At 41.5% G+C, this 13,935-nt stretch overlaps 1 protein-coding gene across 1 annotated transcript in view; it reads left to right on the forward strand.

Annotated features, from left to right (window-relative positions):
- Positions 1–13,935, forward strand: part of LOC146186714 (uncharacterized) — a 150,359-nt gene that overhangs the window by 90,010 nt on the left and 46,414 nt on the right. Inside the window, exon 2 of the mRNA XM_084608096.1 lies at positions 2,955–3,031. Within this exon, the coding sequence (XP_084464222.1) occupies positions 2,955–3,031 (77 nt within the window). The remainder of the gene's footprint in view (positions 1–2,954; positions 3,032–13,935) is intronic.

The following is a 13,935-nucleotide window of genomic DNA, read 5'->3' on the forward strand; positions in this document are numbered from 1 at the left end:
CACAGGCTTCCTCAATCACGAATGTCATGTAGAAAAAAGAGTAGAACTGCTATCACATAGCAGGTGTCCGAATTATGTACATTATTGTTTAGGTCCTCCTCAATACGCTGTAAACATAAAAAAAAAATGTATGAACTTAATGCAGAGGCAGTTTTCTACGCTCCGGCAGACATGACCCCTCCAATACTGCGCTACAATACATCAAGCATCCCATTGGTCTCGCGCCTAATTTCCAGAATACACCAAATGAACAATTAGCTTATTTACGTCAATGTTGTGTCAACATTACGGCTGTGGTACACAAATGGGATGATCTGCGTTGTTTTTGGACTATGCTCTTTTAATTTCATTTCATGATTTTGCTTTGCTTTAATTGATACCTGTTATTATTAGTCTTAAAGAGGAAGACGACCTGGCGCCAGCCTGCCGCCACGAGAGGTGAGCCCAAGCTTGACGAACCCGGGCCTGCAAGCGATTCTCTTGTCCAAGATTTAGTAAACGAGCTCGCCTACAATAAAGCTCGTTATACAGTATATACATAACAAGGGATTTCTCGCCATTCGGGCTTTTGATCCTTGTCAACCCTCACACATATGTTTTAACTAAATCCGAAGCGGTGGTAAAGTGGCGAGAGAAAATGATTGCGTCTAATAACCGGTGTCCGCCAACGCAAAAAAGAAGAAAGCTGAAGACTGTTCCTAAAGGGATGCCTCTTTCATGAGCCTTCCCCAGAGTACATAAAATGAAAAGGCCTTGAAATTTGTTTATGGCGTTCTTTGAAGTTCGTCGCAATAGTATGTGGTATGCAGGCCAAATATTTTGTTCTCGCCCTTCAACATTTGACATGCACCATATAGTTTGTTGAGTGAACTCTTTATCATTCTATTTTTTTTTTTGTCTTTTGTTTTTCAGATTTGAGCATTCGATAATTCAGCAGCGCTGCTCTGCATTTTTCTAAAGCCCTGAGATTTCGATGGCGTACTGAGCGATGTATTCCCATTCTTTTATTAATCATAATGGTTCTAATATTCGAATTAAGCATATAATCTACAAAATTCCGAACGTGTGAAAATCGATTATGCAAAGAAAAAAGTACAGCACGTAGAGCTCAGCAACAAACGTTGGCATTGTTCTCCACTTGGGTAACTAAGAACATAGGCTGGATTGGAAAAGCATTGTTCCTAATTTATCCACTTACTCACCGAGCGAAAGATGTGCCGCACTGATATCGTCTCTAGTTTAGCCATAGGCAATAGCTAGTTTTTTTTGTTTTTTGTAATGTCGCCAGGAGCGGTACATTCCTTCGAATCAGTGCATCTCTGGCTCATTCAAAAACCGTTTTAATGTGTCTACGGTTACATTCTCACAATGGTAGCTTTCAGATTGTCTGCTTCGCTCATTTCCGTAAAGTCATCGAACAACAACGGCTTCAAGAAATCAAGAAGCAAACATGTACTAGCACAATATATTTGCACCTGAGCTGAGATATCGATTCACCTGAGACTTCAAGCGCAAATTGAATATGAACGTTCATTTGCGGCATTCAAAGCGCTATATATATATATCTTTATACGTGAGCTATGCATTAGCGGCGAGGAACGCGGGAGTGTCGCAGGGGAGTGCTCTTAGTAATGGGTGATCATGTTTATTTTCGTCATTTATATAGATGCTTTATAAGAAGTACAAATGATAAACTTATACGATCTGCGCAAGGGTCATTTATATCAACGCAAGGGCGTCCTGCTTGGTTAATATTAATTAATACACCATTAGGCGTAATACTCTTGTATCCGTTTAGGTAATGGAGTTATGGGCCTGCATGACAAAAATACGCAGTCGTGCTTTTATTTATATCTCAAAGGCCACAATTACACTGCTATAATTGTTGTCGTCAGCCTCAAGCCTTCACCTCGTTTTGAATTTTTATATATTGGCAGCATTGTTCCAAATATCAAATGCCGAAAATTAGCATTTTGAAAGCTTGTTAAGTCGGACTTTAGGCATTGCACAATTATGTATTTGGATTGCTACTTCCGGTAATGCTGCCAACACCATGTTAACTTTATCAACAGGATCAAATACGTACACGATAGTGCATTGGACGCGCAATATTTGCGCCAACGCCAATTGATGAACGTGAAAATGTAGGAAAGCCAACTGCAACAGTATTGAAATGGTTAGTTTTGTCGGTAATGTTAATGAGACGAATGATTAAAAAAAGGAAGAAAACACAGGGCTGATCATTTGAGTTGGCGTGCTTCAATTTCCCAATATTATGTTTCGCTTAAATCAGAAAGAGAACATCAACTTTGTTAGTCATTTTTATTATTCATGTAATCATTAAGCTGTACTGTGCACACAATGTCCGCCTTGCTGCAGAACCCACTTGCACAAAAGGCTTAGGCGTATTTTTAGTATGTACCTCGATTTAAGTCTGAAAACATTTAAAACATCACCGCCCATGTTATTTTCATGTGCTCTTGTGCACTTTTCAACTCGAATATAAAATACTGGCAAATGAGAGCTGCTGGAGTTTGAAAGAATTAAATTATTAAACAATATTGAACACTGCCGCAGAATTTACAGAATAGGTGTTAATAAACCTTATGGCACACTTGCCTGAATTGTAGATTGTCTCCGTCCGTGTGCTGTGCGATGTCAGTGCACGTTAAAGAACCCCAGGTGGTCGAAATTTCCGGAGTCCTCCACTACGGCGTCTCTCATAGCCTGAGTTGCTTTGGGACGTTAAACCCCACAAACCAACCAACCAGATTGTCTCCACCGTTTCTTTTTCTCGCTTCCCAAAGCCTTTGCAATGTGCGGACACAAAAATAAAAAATATTGCTGTTTGGGAGCTCATTTTCTGTTTATTCTTTTACAAGAGTGAGAACACCACAACATAAGCCATGAGCGGTGAAATGTAATATAAACTCATGTGCGGGCTTTTTTTGCAGGAGTCTCTTGCATGGGTGCGGCCATTTTTTGGAATGTCTTTAGAGGGAGAAAAAGAAGATGACGTTCGCTGCCTGAGGTGCTTAGAAAGCTTAGGAAAATTACGACTCGTGTCTTTGATCCGTTTCTTGATCTGGCGGAAATAGAACGTTTCGCCACCATTTTTTCTCATCGCAGCAGTCATGCCGCAACTTCGCCTGCGCCTTTTTTTTTTTGTATCGCAGAAACCCAAATTTCTTGCTCCTGCTAGAACTGCGCTTTTATAACTCATGCCTAGATTTTTTGCACACCTACGTACACCAATTGCTCCCCGTCGAGATCAATTCCCGTCGGGGCGCCTTTGGCCACGCCTCGGTGCCCCCTTTGTAATCAGATATTTTTTGCATGCGCATGCGTGATTTTCAAACGGGAGAACAAAATAAATGCAAAAGAAGTTCGCCCCGTATTTATTGAAGGTTTGTATGAAAGAAAAAACACTTGAATGTATTGCACGTTGAGGAAGCGTGAGTTAGAGAAATCTACAAATAGAACTTAGCGGGAAATTCTTTAGAGGGCTATGAGGAAACGTTTTTGTGCCTGGTAAGTGGTCTGCATACGGTAATTACAACCATTGTTTTTCAACTCAGCAATAGTTATAATGGCTGTGTACAATACCTTGCTCCTGGTAGTGAAGAAGTTTCTGTAATGAAAACAAGCAATACTGTACTCTTATAAATGAGTTGCCTTAACAACCTGATAGACTCTGAATTCTCGTTATTTATCTAGGGCTGAAATTGGGTAGGCGTTCTCGCTCTCAACCATGCTTATTCGATGAACAAAAGAAGCAGGCATTGATCATGGTGGTTTATTTTCTTGTGGCCACAGTTCACAATGATTACCCGTTGCTATTGCTCAGTGTTTAGAGTGCCGACAGCTCATTTTCAGTCCAATGGATCTTCAGTTTCAGCGGAAATTAATAGGCTTATTTCGCACATAATCTAGGGAAAGGTACGGAAATTGTAAGACTGGTCGCACTCGTACATTTTGCGGATAATTTTGGAACAGTTGAGATGTCCACAGGTAGAACATGTTTATTGTCGAAACGTATTCCTAACTCAGCGTTCTAACCTATACACTTGACGCGCCAACTTCACTGTTAAATGATTATCGGGCAGCTAGGGATTTTTCATGTTCTGATCAGCTACTGTGCAGAAGATAACAATTCGCGTGCACAGTTTAGAACTGAAGTTTGCTAAAAATACTTGCTTTGGCTTATGAAGCCTGAAGCCCACTGTGTTCAGCTATTTAACGACGCGTTCTCTTCCGTTTTCACTATTGAAGACTCCTCGTCAGCGCACAGCTTAAATAATTTTCCTAACATATCAATGTCGAAAATATTAGTCAGTCAAACTGGTATAATATGCCTACTTAATAATCTTAAGGTTTCTACCAGTTCTGACCAAAATGGCTTCAATCATCAAATACTCAAAAGCACATCGCACTCCATTTGTTCAATAATAACTGCTCTGTTCTCTCAATCATTATCATCTGGTCTCATACCTCATGACTGGCGGGTTGCCAAAGTAATACCGATCTTCAAAACCACTCATCATTCTTCACCGCTAAAATATCGCCCTATTTCACTAAAGAATACTTTCTGCAAACTTCTTGAACCCGTCATTCACAGTCAAATTTTTAAGTACCTGGAAAACAATAACATAATTTTCAAATATCAGCACGGTTTTCGCTAGGGCTTCTCTTGTGACACACAACTCGCCGGATTAGTTCATGATTTGCGTTCATCCATTGATGCTGGTGGTCAAATTGATGCCGTTATTTTTCGGTTTTTCAAAAGCTTTCGACCGTGTTTCTCATCATAGGCTTATACTTAAACTAACGCAGTTGAATATTCACCCTACTGTTGTTACTTGGATTGCAGGCTTCCTCAGCGCTAGACTTCAGTTCACCTCCATTAATAACTACAACTCCACTCACTCTAAAGTCACTTCTGGGGTACCACAGGGGAGCGTCCTTGGCCTACTCCTTTTTTTAATATATAATAATGATCTAACCAACTTTGTCTCTTCTCGAATTAGGCTCTTTGCCGAAGACCTGTGTGATATACCGGAATATTTCTTCTATCACTGACCAACAACGTTTGCAAACTGACCTTGATGCAGTAACCACGTGGAGCACAGCTTGACTTATGCCACTTAATACTTCCAAAACTTAGCTTTTGTCTTTCACTCCCAGCTTTCGCATTCCCACAACTTATTTTCGAAATAACAACTCTGTCGAACTTGCTACTACCTACAAGTATCTTGGAGTTCATCTGCAATCTGACTTAACATGACACAACCACATTAATATAACTTTAGCATCCGCCAACCGCTTACTCGGCCTTCTAAAGCACAACCTCAGACAGGCTCCCCCCCACCTGAAGAAACTAGCGTTCCTCACACTCATTCGTCCGAAGATTGAATATGCATCAGCCATCTGGGATCCTGAACAAGCCTATCTCATAGCTAACATTGAGTCTTTGCAGAACCGTGCTGCGCGTTTCATTTATTCGGACTACTCTCATACCACCAGTGTCACTGCCCTAAAAAATCGCGCTTAATTAGAAGACTTGTCTTTCCGCCGCAAACTATCACGGCTATCACTTTTCCATAAACTGTATCACGATACATCGCTCCACCACGCTTGTTTTCTATCACCACCAGCCTTCTTTCCACGGCTTGACCATCCGCACAAAGTTAGGCGCATCGCGTGTCGTACATCTGCATTTGCGAAGTCTTTCATACCACGCACTATCATAGAGTGGAACGATCTACCAGCACACATAGCCATTGAATCTAACGCCTCCATATTTCACGATCTCATCCGAAGCGACGTTGACATTTGAAATGTACTTTTTTTGGCAATACGTACACGCTGTGGAACGTTCATTTCTGTTATGCCTTATTGTTTTCTCAAACCTACACTTTGTATTCTATTGCTTTCTATAACCTGTTTCTTTATTCTCTGGTGCTTAATTATTTTGCCATGTTATATTTAGCCTGTTTATTGTTCGTTTGCTTTTTAATAATGTGTCTGTTACATGTGTTTTTTTTGTTGTTCTTTTACACGGACCCCCCCCCCCCCCCTCCCCCTATGTAATACCCTCGAATGAGGGCCTTTAAGGGTATATTGAAAAAATAAATAAATATGTACACTCGTGAGCAAACGTGGTATACAAGACTCAGCTGGTGACGGAGCTCGAGAAAACTGTATCCTAGCTTAATCTAGCAACAGCTATCTAAGATCGAGACAATAGTAGCTGTGCCCCATTCGACTGACGTGAATGTGTCATCACTGTCGCTGTCCCTTACGCTGTCGCTAAATGGTGTTTTGATGCAGTTTTTTCGAGCTGTGTCACTGACCGAGTGTTGTACACCACTTTTGCTCACGACTGTACATGAAGGTTATGTTTGAACATATATATATGGAAGATTCATAATAATAACAGTAGAGGAAGAAATAAAAAGTACCGATAGGAGGTTGCGGGGTCGAAGGTACTCTCTTCACTTCTCAAAACATTTATCTCCGACCAGAAATAGCTGCAGAAATATTTCATTCGTTTTTAATTTCGGCGAACAATTGTGGACTACTTTTTCATTTTTGTCAGAACCCCGAGATTCAGGATGACTTGTCCAGAAGGAAATGCCATCGCAGCGCAGCCAGATGAAACAGTATTGCATGATTGAGCTTAACATAAAAAAAATATGATTACACACAGCAGTCATGTAAAAAATAAGTGTCACGTATTAAAAGCATCTTCCAAAGCGTTTTACTTCAAATGGAAGTCACCTGATTTGTGTCACGTTATTCAGTATGATTTCGAACAAGCGATGACATACAATCCTAGCCACGTGACAAAATGTTCCATGATCCAAAATTATCAGCAGTAAAAAATGATAAGGCATCCACCTTTTTCCAGTGCAGCAGACTTTAGTGCCCTCAAAATTATTTCGCCGTCAGCCTTGTCACGTGCATGAACTGACAGCACTCCAGGAGACAAACTTGCCGGTCACACTGAGGAGTCTGAAATTAGAGGCGCGTTTGCTGACGTGTGGCACAAGGCTTTCTTTAAACCGCCATGTATACGCTCTGACCACGCAGTGCAACTCTGCAATAGTTCTCAATCACTTGTCTACAATGAAATACGTTTTAGACCTTCCGTGTGTTTCGAACAGCATGCAGTTATGGGGCTATATCAACCACATTACACCTGCCTCTTTTTATGATAAGCGAGGCTTCTCAAGCTGTCGTGATGGCCGCTTTTTATTTCCGCCCTTATATTTTTCTTGCGTATAGTGAAATAAAATGATCCATTCATTAAATGGCTGATAGTACTGCGTCTTTTCTAACGGTCCCATTTCACTGGAATATATACTTCAGGATCTGAGAAGGGCACGTTGTTTTGAAGCAACAATCCTCTTTCGCTCTCCGGCTTCATTACGTGCTTTAAATCGATTGTAGTGCAATATTTTCTTCCTCTGAAATGCGAGGTTTGAAATGCACAGTGGCTTATTTAGTTAAGCCTTCGGCCCAATAACCAAAAAGATACGAGGGTGCACCAGTGCAAGCGCAGATATCCCACTTGAAGGATAGGACGCAATTCTGTTTTAGGTATCCGGCCCGACCATTTCTGATCAGGCCTTTTTATATATGAACCGAAGATCCAAAGAGTTACATTTACACACACACACACACACACACACACACACACACACACACACACACACACACACACACACACACACACACGCACGCACGCACGCACACACACACGCACGCACGCACGCACGCACACACACACACACACACACACACACACACACACACACACACACACACACACACACACACACACACACACACACACACACACACACACACACACACACACACACACACACACACACACACGCACGCACGCGCGCCGCGGTCTGAGTGCAGTCTGGGAGCCGGCCTATTAAAATAATAGAATTCAGAAAACGGGCGTGACAGAACAAAACGCGTAAATATATTTCAAGCGACTTTGCAGTAGACAACTGAAGCCTTTGGTTACTCGTCATTTAAGAAGCTTTCCATCTAACTCGAGTCTTGGCAGCTCTTTCAATAAAGATTTCGATGTTAAAGTGTTCGAGAAATAAGAATGTAGTTTTCCGAAGTGCAGGAAAAGGGAATTGAGCGTGTGAGCGAAGGCGCTGGCTATCGATCCAGGATAAAAAAATGAAGGCGTAACAATTGTGTCGTAGCACCACCGGTCATTTCGTGAAGAATGGTGGTCAGCAGGGTGAGAGAAAAAAAAAAACAAAACAGAGTACAAAGAAAAAAGGAGCGAGGACACTTTAGACGGGAACCCTTCGGCGAAAGGAGCAAGGAGCCAAAAGAAACCTTGCTGTCGGCACGTCGAAGCTCTTGATGGTTTTAGTTGCTTCACATGGGTCGTTAGGCACGTCCAAGCCCAAAGAAACTCCAAAGGTGCACCGGTTGAAGAAATAAAAGTAACATACAATGCTTGCCAAAGCGTTGAGTCTCAGTTGTGCGAACGGCCAGGGCTGTGAACTGTCACTTTCTGCTATTTGTTTTTGGTCATTCTTTCACTTGCCTTGTTCGCACAGCAGGTCGAATTCGTTACAGCAGCCAGACCACTCCGCTGTGGAAAGAAGCACTACCTACAATAAAAAAATATATTTTACTTGTTAGAAATGGTCGTGAAATTGTAAACGGCTCTTGACTATAAAACAATAGAAGACACGCGGTTTACGAAAATGGTTGTCTTAGACACAATAGTGAAAGACATTCGGCAGTGTTTTCATCTGTCCACTGACAAAAGGCTACGTTTGCTTTGTAGAAAACCTTCTAGGCTTCAATAATTGTAGCTCTTTCTGTGGAATCGTGTTTGCGCTTTTCTGTACTTTGGGCAGTAAAAATTGCTGTTAGTCTGAAGGTACGATTTCATCACTGAAATGACTCGGAACAAGGCAGCGCTGTGCAGTGTGCACTGTCTAAATGCTTGGCCTTTGGTAAAAAAAAGGGACGAACGAACAAACCGTTTAAATTCTAAGCCTTGGCTTGTTGGCTCAGCTGCAAGTCACCAACGCTAATTATGAAATTTTGGCATTTTCAAATCAATGAACGCGAGCGTATGCAAGGAGTAGAAAGAACAATGGTGTGTACGTTGTGCATTATTAAGGGCATGTCGAGGATGGTGCAAAGGTAAAGAATGCTGCTTCAAGAAAGCACTAAGGCTTTTGGAGAACTAGAAAAATTTGATTGTGAAGGTATGTATGTTAATATGTGGCCCTTCTTGAGTCATATAGGGCTGGCAGTTGCGCACTACCCGTAAGGCATGAGCGCAAATGTACATCTGTTATGGGAGTGGGGGGGGGGGGGGGTGGGGGAGTGTATCTACTTGTGACTAACCATTTATTTCCACAATGCTAGGTACTTCATACATGAAATTTTACTCTACATGCATCCCACCCTTCTTGAATATTCGTAACTTATCGGGTGTTAAATTTTACTTTTGTTTACAAGGAAATCATACCGATTGGTCTTCACGACTATTTCGTACCGCTGCCAGAACATCTCTGACACGCGCGGTCTGCGGCGGTATAAGTGCTGCGAAAGCCTTCTTATTATCTGCGCACAATTAATGCGTCCGTTTTCCACTTCTGTGTTAATAATAGCCACCTTACAGCTCAGATCTCGCTGAATCCACATTAACATTGTTTATACCGTTAACGAATGCTTAACAAAGGTACGCCTTCTCTCGCAGTAGTATGAAATATACTGTAAACGAAACACGACGCCCAGGGCAGTACACATACTATGCCGGTATATGAATGCTTAAGCCCATAGAAATTAAATAAAAATTGTTCCCTATTTTCATTCAGAGTCAAAGGCGCGGCCTGGGCGGCGTAAAAATGAGAAGGGCGCAGCAACATTGAAGGATAGAAATTTCCAAACAACCGTGCTTCGTCGTCAATTAGTCCTTAAACCAGATCAGAGGACAAAAAAAATTTGCAATTTTCCGTTTCGTGAAAGCAAAATCTTGATGCCGGCGTAAACAAGGAGCATGTCATATATGTCAAAATAGAGCGCGAACTGGAATTTTTAATTTTTTCCGCGTATTGCAAAGCTATTTTTTTATCAATTAGCAGAGGCGATCGCAGCTGGCTGGTTCACGCACTAGCCTTGTTTAGACGAGAAGCCCCAACGTATCGTTAAGCTTCTAGGGGGATGTTCCGAGCCGGTCCGGCACGAATGAATATCAAAGCCTCTTGGACATGTTTCAGGCTTGGGAGTATTTTCATATTTGATGGCACTATGGCAATTTCCAGCTTTGTCTGCAGATCCACCATTCTGAGCATGATGCTCATATTCATGTTGACAGTGACAGGCAGCCCGCTTGCGAGTTATATTGCTTGGATGTTTTTGTGTGCGTGACACAGTGAGCTAGCGGGCGAGCGAGTCTGCATGCGAGTCTTTATGCATGCATGTGTCTCGGTATGTGAGTGGTCAGGTAGGCACCTTCTTGGAAGTTCTATGTATATATAACCAGCATACTAACGCTTATTTCTTGCAGATTTAACCGCAGTTTGAGCCAGATCTCCCTGTTTTTCGAGAACCTTTTATACAAATATTTGTACTTCACAAGAGTCTCCGTTCAGATCTCTCGACATATATTCTCGACGCTGCACGTATCTTGCCGAAATACGTCATAATAGATAAGTGTTGATGTATCAGAGCGGTAAGATAACAAAATTGTAAGTGGGTTTAAAATTACCAAGCTAAATATTCAGCCCATTAGGTACTTTGAAATACCAGCTTTGGCAATTCGAAGGCAGAGATATTCCACTGGTTCAGCGGTGAACTTTGAAATATATTGGTCCTATGTACCACGAGTTCAACAACCTGCAACTAATTGCGACAGTACAGCTTTGAGTAGCATAGAATGAACAAATGAACCAGCCGAAATTTATTGAGCAACGAGAGCCAAGTGGGAACCTACTTGAGTGTCATTTCATCAACACCTCTTGAGCTCCTTCGAAGTGCACGGGGCGAAATGGGAGAGGGCTGAAATTGATGAAGCAGTAACTTCGCCGCCGTTTTTGTTCAGCTGCATCGGCTAGCTTCATTGTGGCTCGAAGAGTGGAAATGAAACGGCAGGAAACCTTTATCGAGCCAGCAGTCCCTCTAGCTGCCTCTAAGTTTCTTAGCTCAGCGTAGCATTACATTATTTTAAACCTTCCAGGCTTTTTATATAGCTCTAAAGTACGCGAAGGGACTTTTTTTTTTCTCAAAGGCTCTAGGCCGCTCTCTAAACGGATCAGTTTTGCAACCACTTATCCCAAAATATATTATTGATATGTGTGACTTAGAGTGATAAGCATGCGCCGGCACACGTAATGCTTGCTATATGAATACGCTAAATGCTTGAAATATGCTCCAAGAAGAGGATGTCTGAATTAAGGACTAGGATTGTAAACCTTAGATATGGCATATTAGGCTACGTATTGCGAATATGATTGAAACAACGTGAGCTGAAGTCAAAAGGTGTACGACTGGTAACTGTACCAATGTTTCCTTCACGGAGCACAAATCTGCCCTTAGTCACACTAAAAGAAATTATATTTCAATCAAATGCGCAAATATAAATAAAAAGTAACAAAAACATCAAATATTGCAGTAACTTGGTACTCGGTAGGATTGAAAATATTTTCTTCATTTTGTGATCTGGCATTAGGGCAACAGGAAATGTATATTGCATTACAATCACTACCCAACAACAAAAGTGCTATAATTACTCATCACCAACTATGTAGATGTCCTTTCAGCTTTCAGCAAGATTTGATGCTGTAGAAATCAAATGCTGGGCCCTTTTGTTGCAGCTAGATACACATGCAGCGAGAAAAAAAAAACGCGTTATTTAAATCATGAGAGAAGAATTTGTCCTGCAGTGGTTATAGTCTGGATGATAAGGATGACATATAAGACAGGAAGATTTCGAATTATTTAGATACGTTGTACCTAATGTTCTGTTTCCGATATACCCTCATATGTTTGTCTTCAAGTTCGCAGCGTCCTCTAATATATTTCCCCATGCTGCTTTTAGTAAAGTCGTAGCGCCAACTTTCTATGGTTCAAAAATGATGTAACCATTTCTAATGGCAAAGCACATCAATAAGCGTTAACGAATGGCCATTTTCAACCGACAATTCTCTTTTAGTAGAGGCATTTCCAGGCCGCGAAAGCACATGGCACGGCTTTGCTAGTTGTCTATACACACCTATCACATCATGTAAGTAACGCACACCGATAAGCCGTTAGCGCCTTCGGGGCAACCCTGTTTTCAAGAAAGTCCTCTGTGCAAGTGAGTGCCGGTCTTTCCCGACCAACAAGGCAGGTCACAACCGGTAAACCGTGGCCGCCGCTACGTCGTAGGGACGGCGGGAGAGAAGGTACTGTGGCACAACGACTGCGATTCCGGAGGCGTCTCATCTCCTAAAGGGAAGGTAGGGATAGGGAGAGAGAGAAAGAAAGAGAGCTCGCGGATGTTATGAAAACTATGAGGAAAAGGGGAGCGGGGGTACTAGTCCAAAGGAAGCAATATACAGCTTGATTCGCAGGCCAAAACGAGGCTTTCAGCCTTTGTGGACGAGGGGAAATTTAAACGTTCTTTCTTAATACTTTGCGAGAGATGTATTTATTTTTATATTTTGATTAAATATATGCAATCATAAGTTTGCATCCATAGACAGTTTGCTGCTTTGTCGACTGAGTACTCAGATCAATTTGCGAATAGTCTGAGAGCTAAATTTGAAAGCGCGTAAATGTTGCAGTCGAAATGACAAAATACAGAGAGAACACCAAGGCGTGGAAATAGTTCTCGGCCCATCAATGCAACGATGTTGCTACCAATCGACCACCAGATGGCAAGTGTCTCAAAGTAATAACGTCAGAGCGTTCTAGCTCATCTGTGCCTCTGCGATGCTCGCCCTACTGTTTCCTGCTCGACACAGGTGTCATGAACTGCAGGCCACCTTCGTCATTCGCTTTAGTCCCGGCCATCGCTTGTAGACAAATACAAAAGCTGGCAAAAACGTGTTTTCAATTTGCCAGATAAACTGTAATAAAAAACTTATCGGACATTGCCGCGGCCAGAGGTCCATCAATCCTGATAACTTCGAAGATACACTTTACCATGGTATTATATTTAGAGTCGGTCATCAATTGTGAAACAAGAAATACCTGGTCTCTAGAAAAACAAACAAGCATTGGTAATGGGAAATATATGTAGTTGTTCAGAGCGTCAATCAAGGAGTGTGCAGGATTGTTTCTTCTCGATGCCTTCACCGTTAATATGGCCAAGTCGAGCCTGAATTAAGGGCATTCTTCATTACCTGGGAGAACACACAAGCTTACATAATTGCCAAAATAACCAATAATAATTTCATTAGCATTAACACCTCGTGCGCAAGCTCTCAGTTTAATAATGGTAAAATGATACAAGAGTACGCCGCTCTTAGCAACACATTTAATTTTTCTTTTTTTTTCTATAACCATCAGCAACTGGAACAAATTAGAATAACACATTGTCGATAGCCCCAGTGTTGATGCAGTTTTTGCAAGTTTGACGAAAATACGTACATAATGTTCTTGAACTCCAGTGTCCGATTTAATTTGCTTCAGTTCATGCCCTGATATGATTATAATTGATGCTTATTATGTGGTGTATATGATTTTTTGCTGCTGACTTCTGCTTGTAGTCATGCAATTTGCAGTATTCTTGATAAATAAATTATTAAACATTGTGGTGACCTTCGCCTTCTTTTTTGTACTTACATTTTGGGTAAAAGATTTTTTGTTACTGAATAGAAAGGGTTTATATTCATATTCGGTAGGCAATGTTGTAGATCAGGAAGTTGGACCTTTTACAATTATGACACA

Source organism: Amblyomma maculatum, chromosome 6 (genome assembly GCF_055883805.1).
Source record: "Amblyomma maculatum isolate TAMU_Amacu chromosome 6, ASM5588380v1, whole genome shotgun sequence".
In the NCBI taxonomy this organism is placed as follows: Eukaryota; Metazoa; Arthropoda; class Arachnida; order Ixodida; family Ixodidae; genus Amblyomma; species Amblyomma maculatum.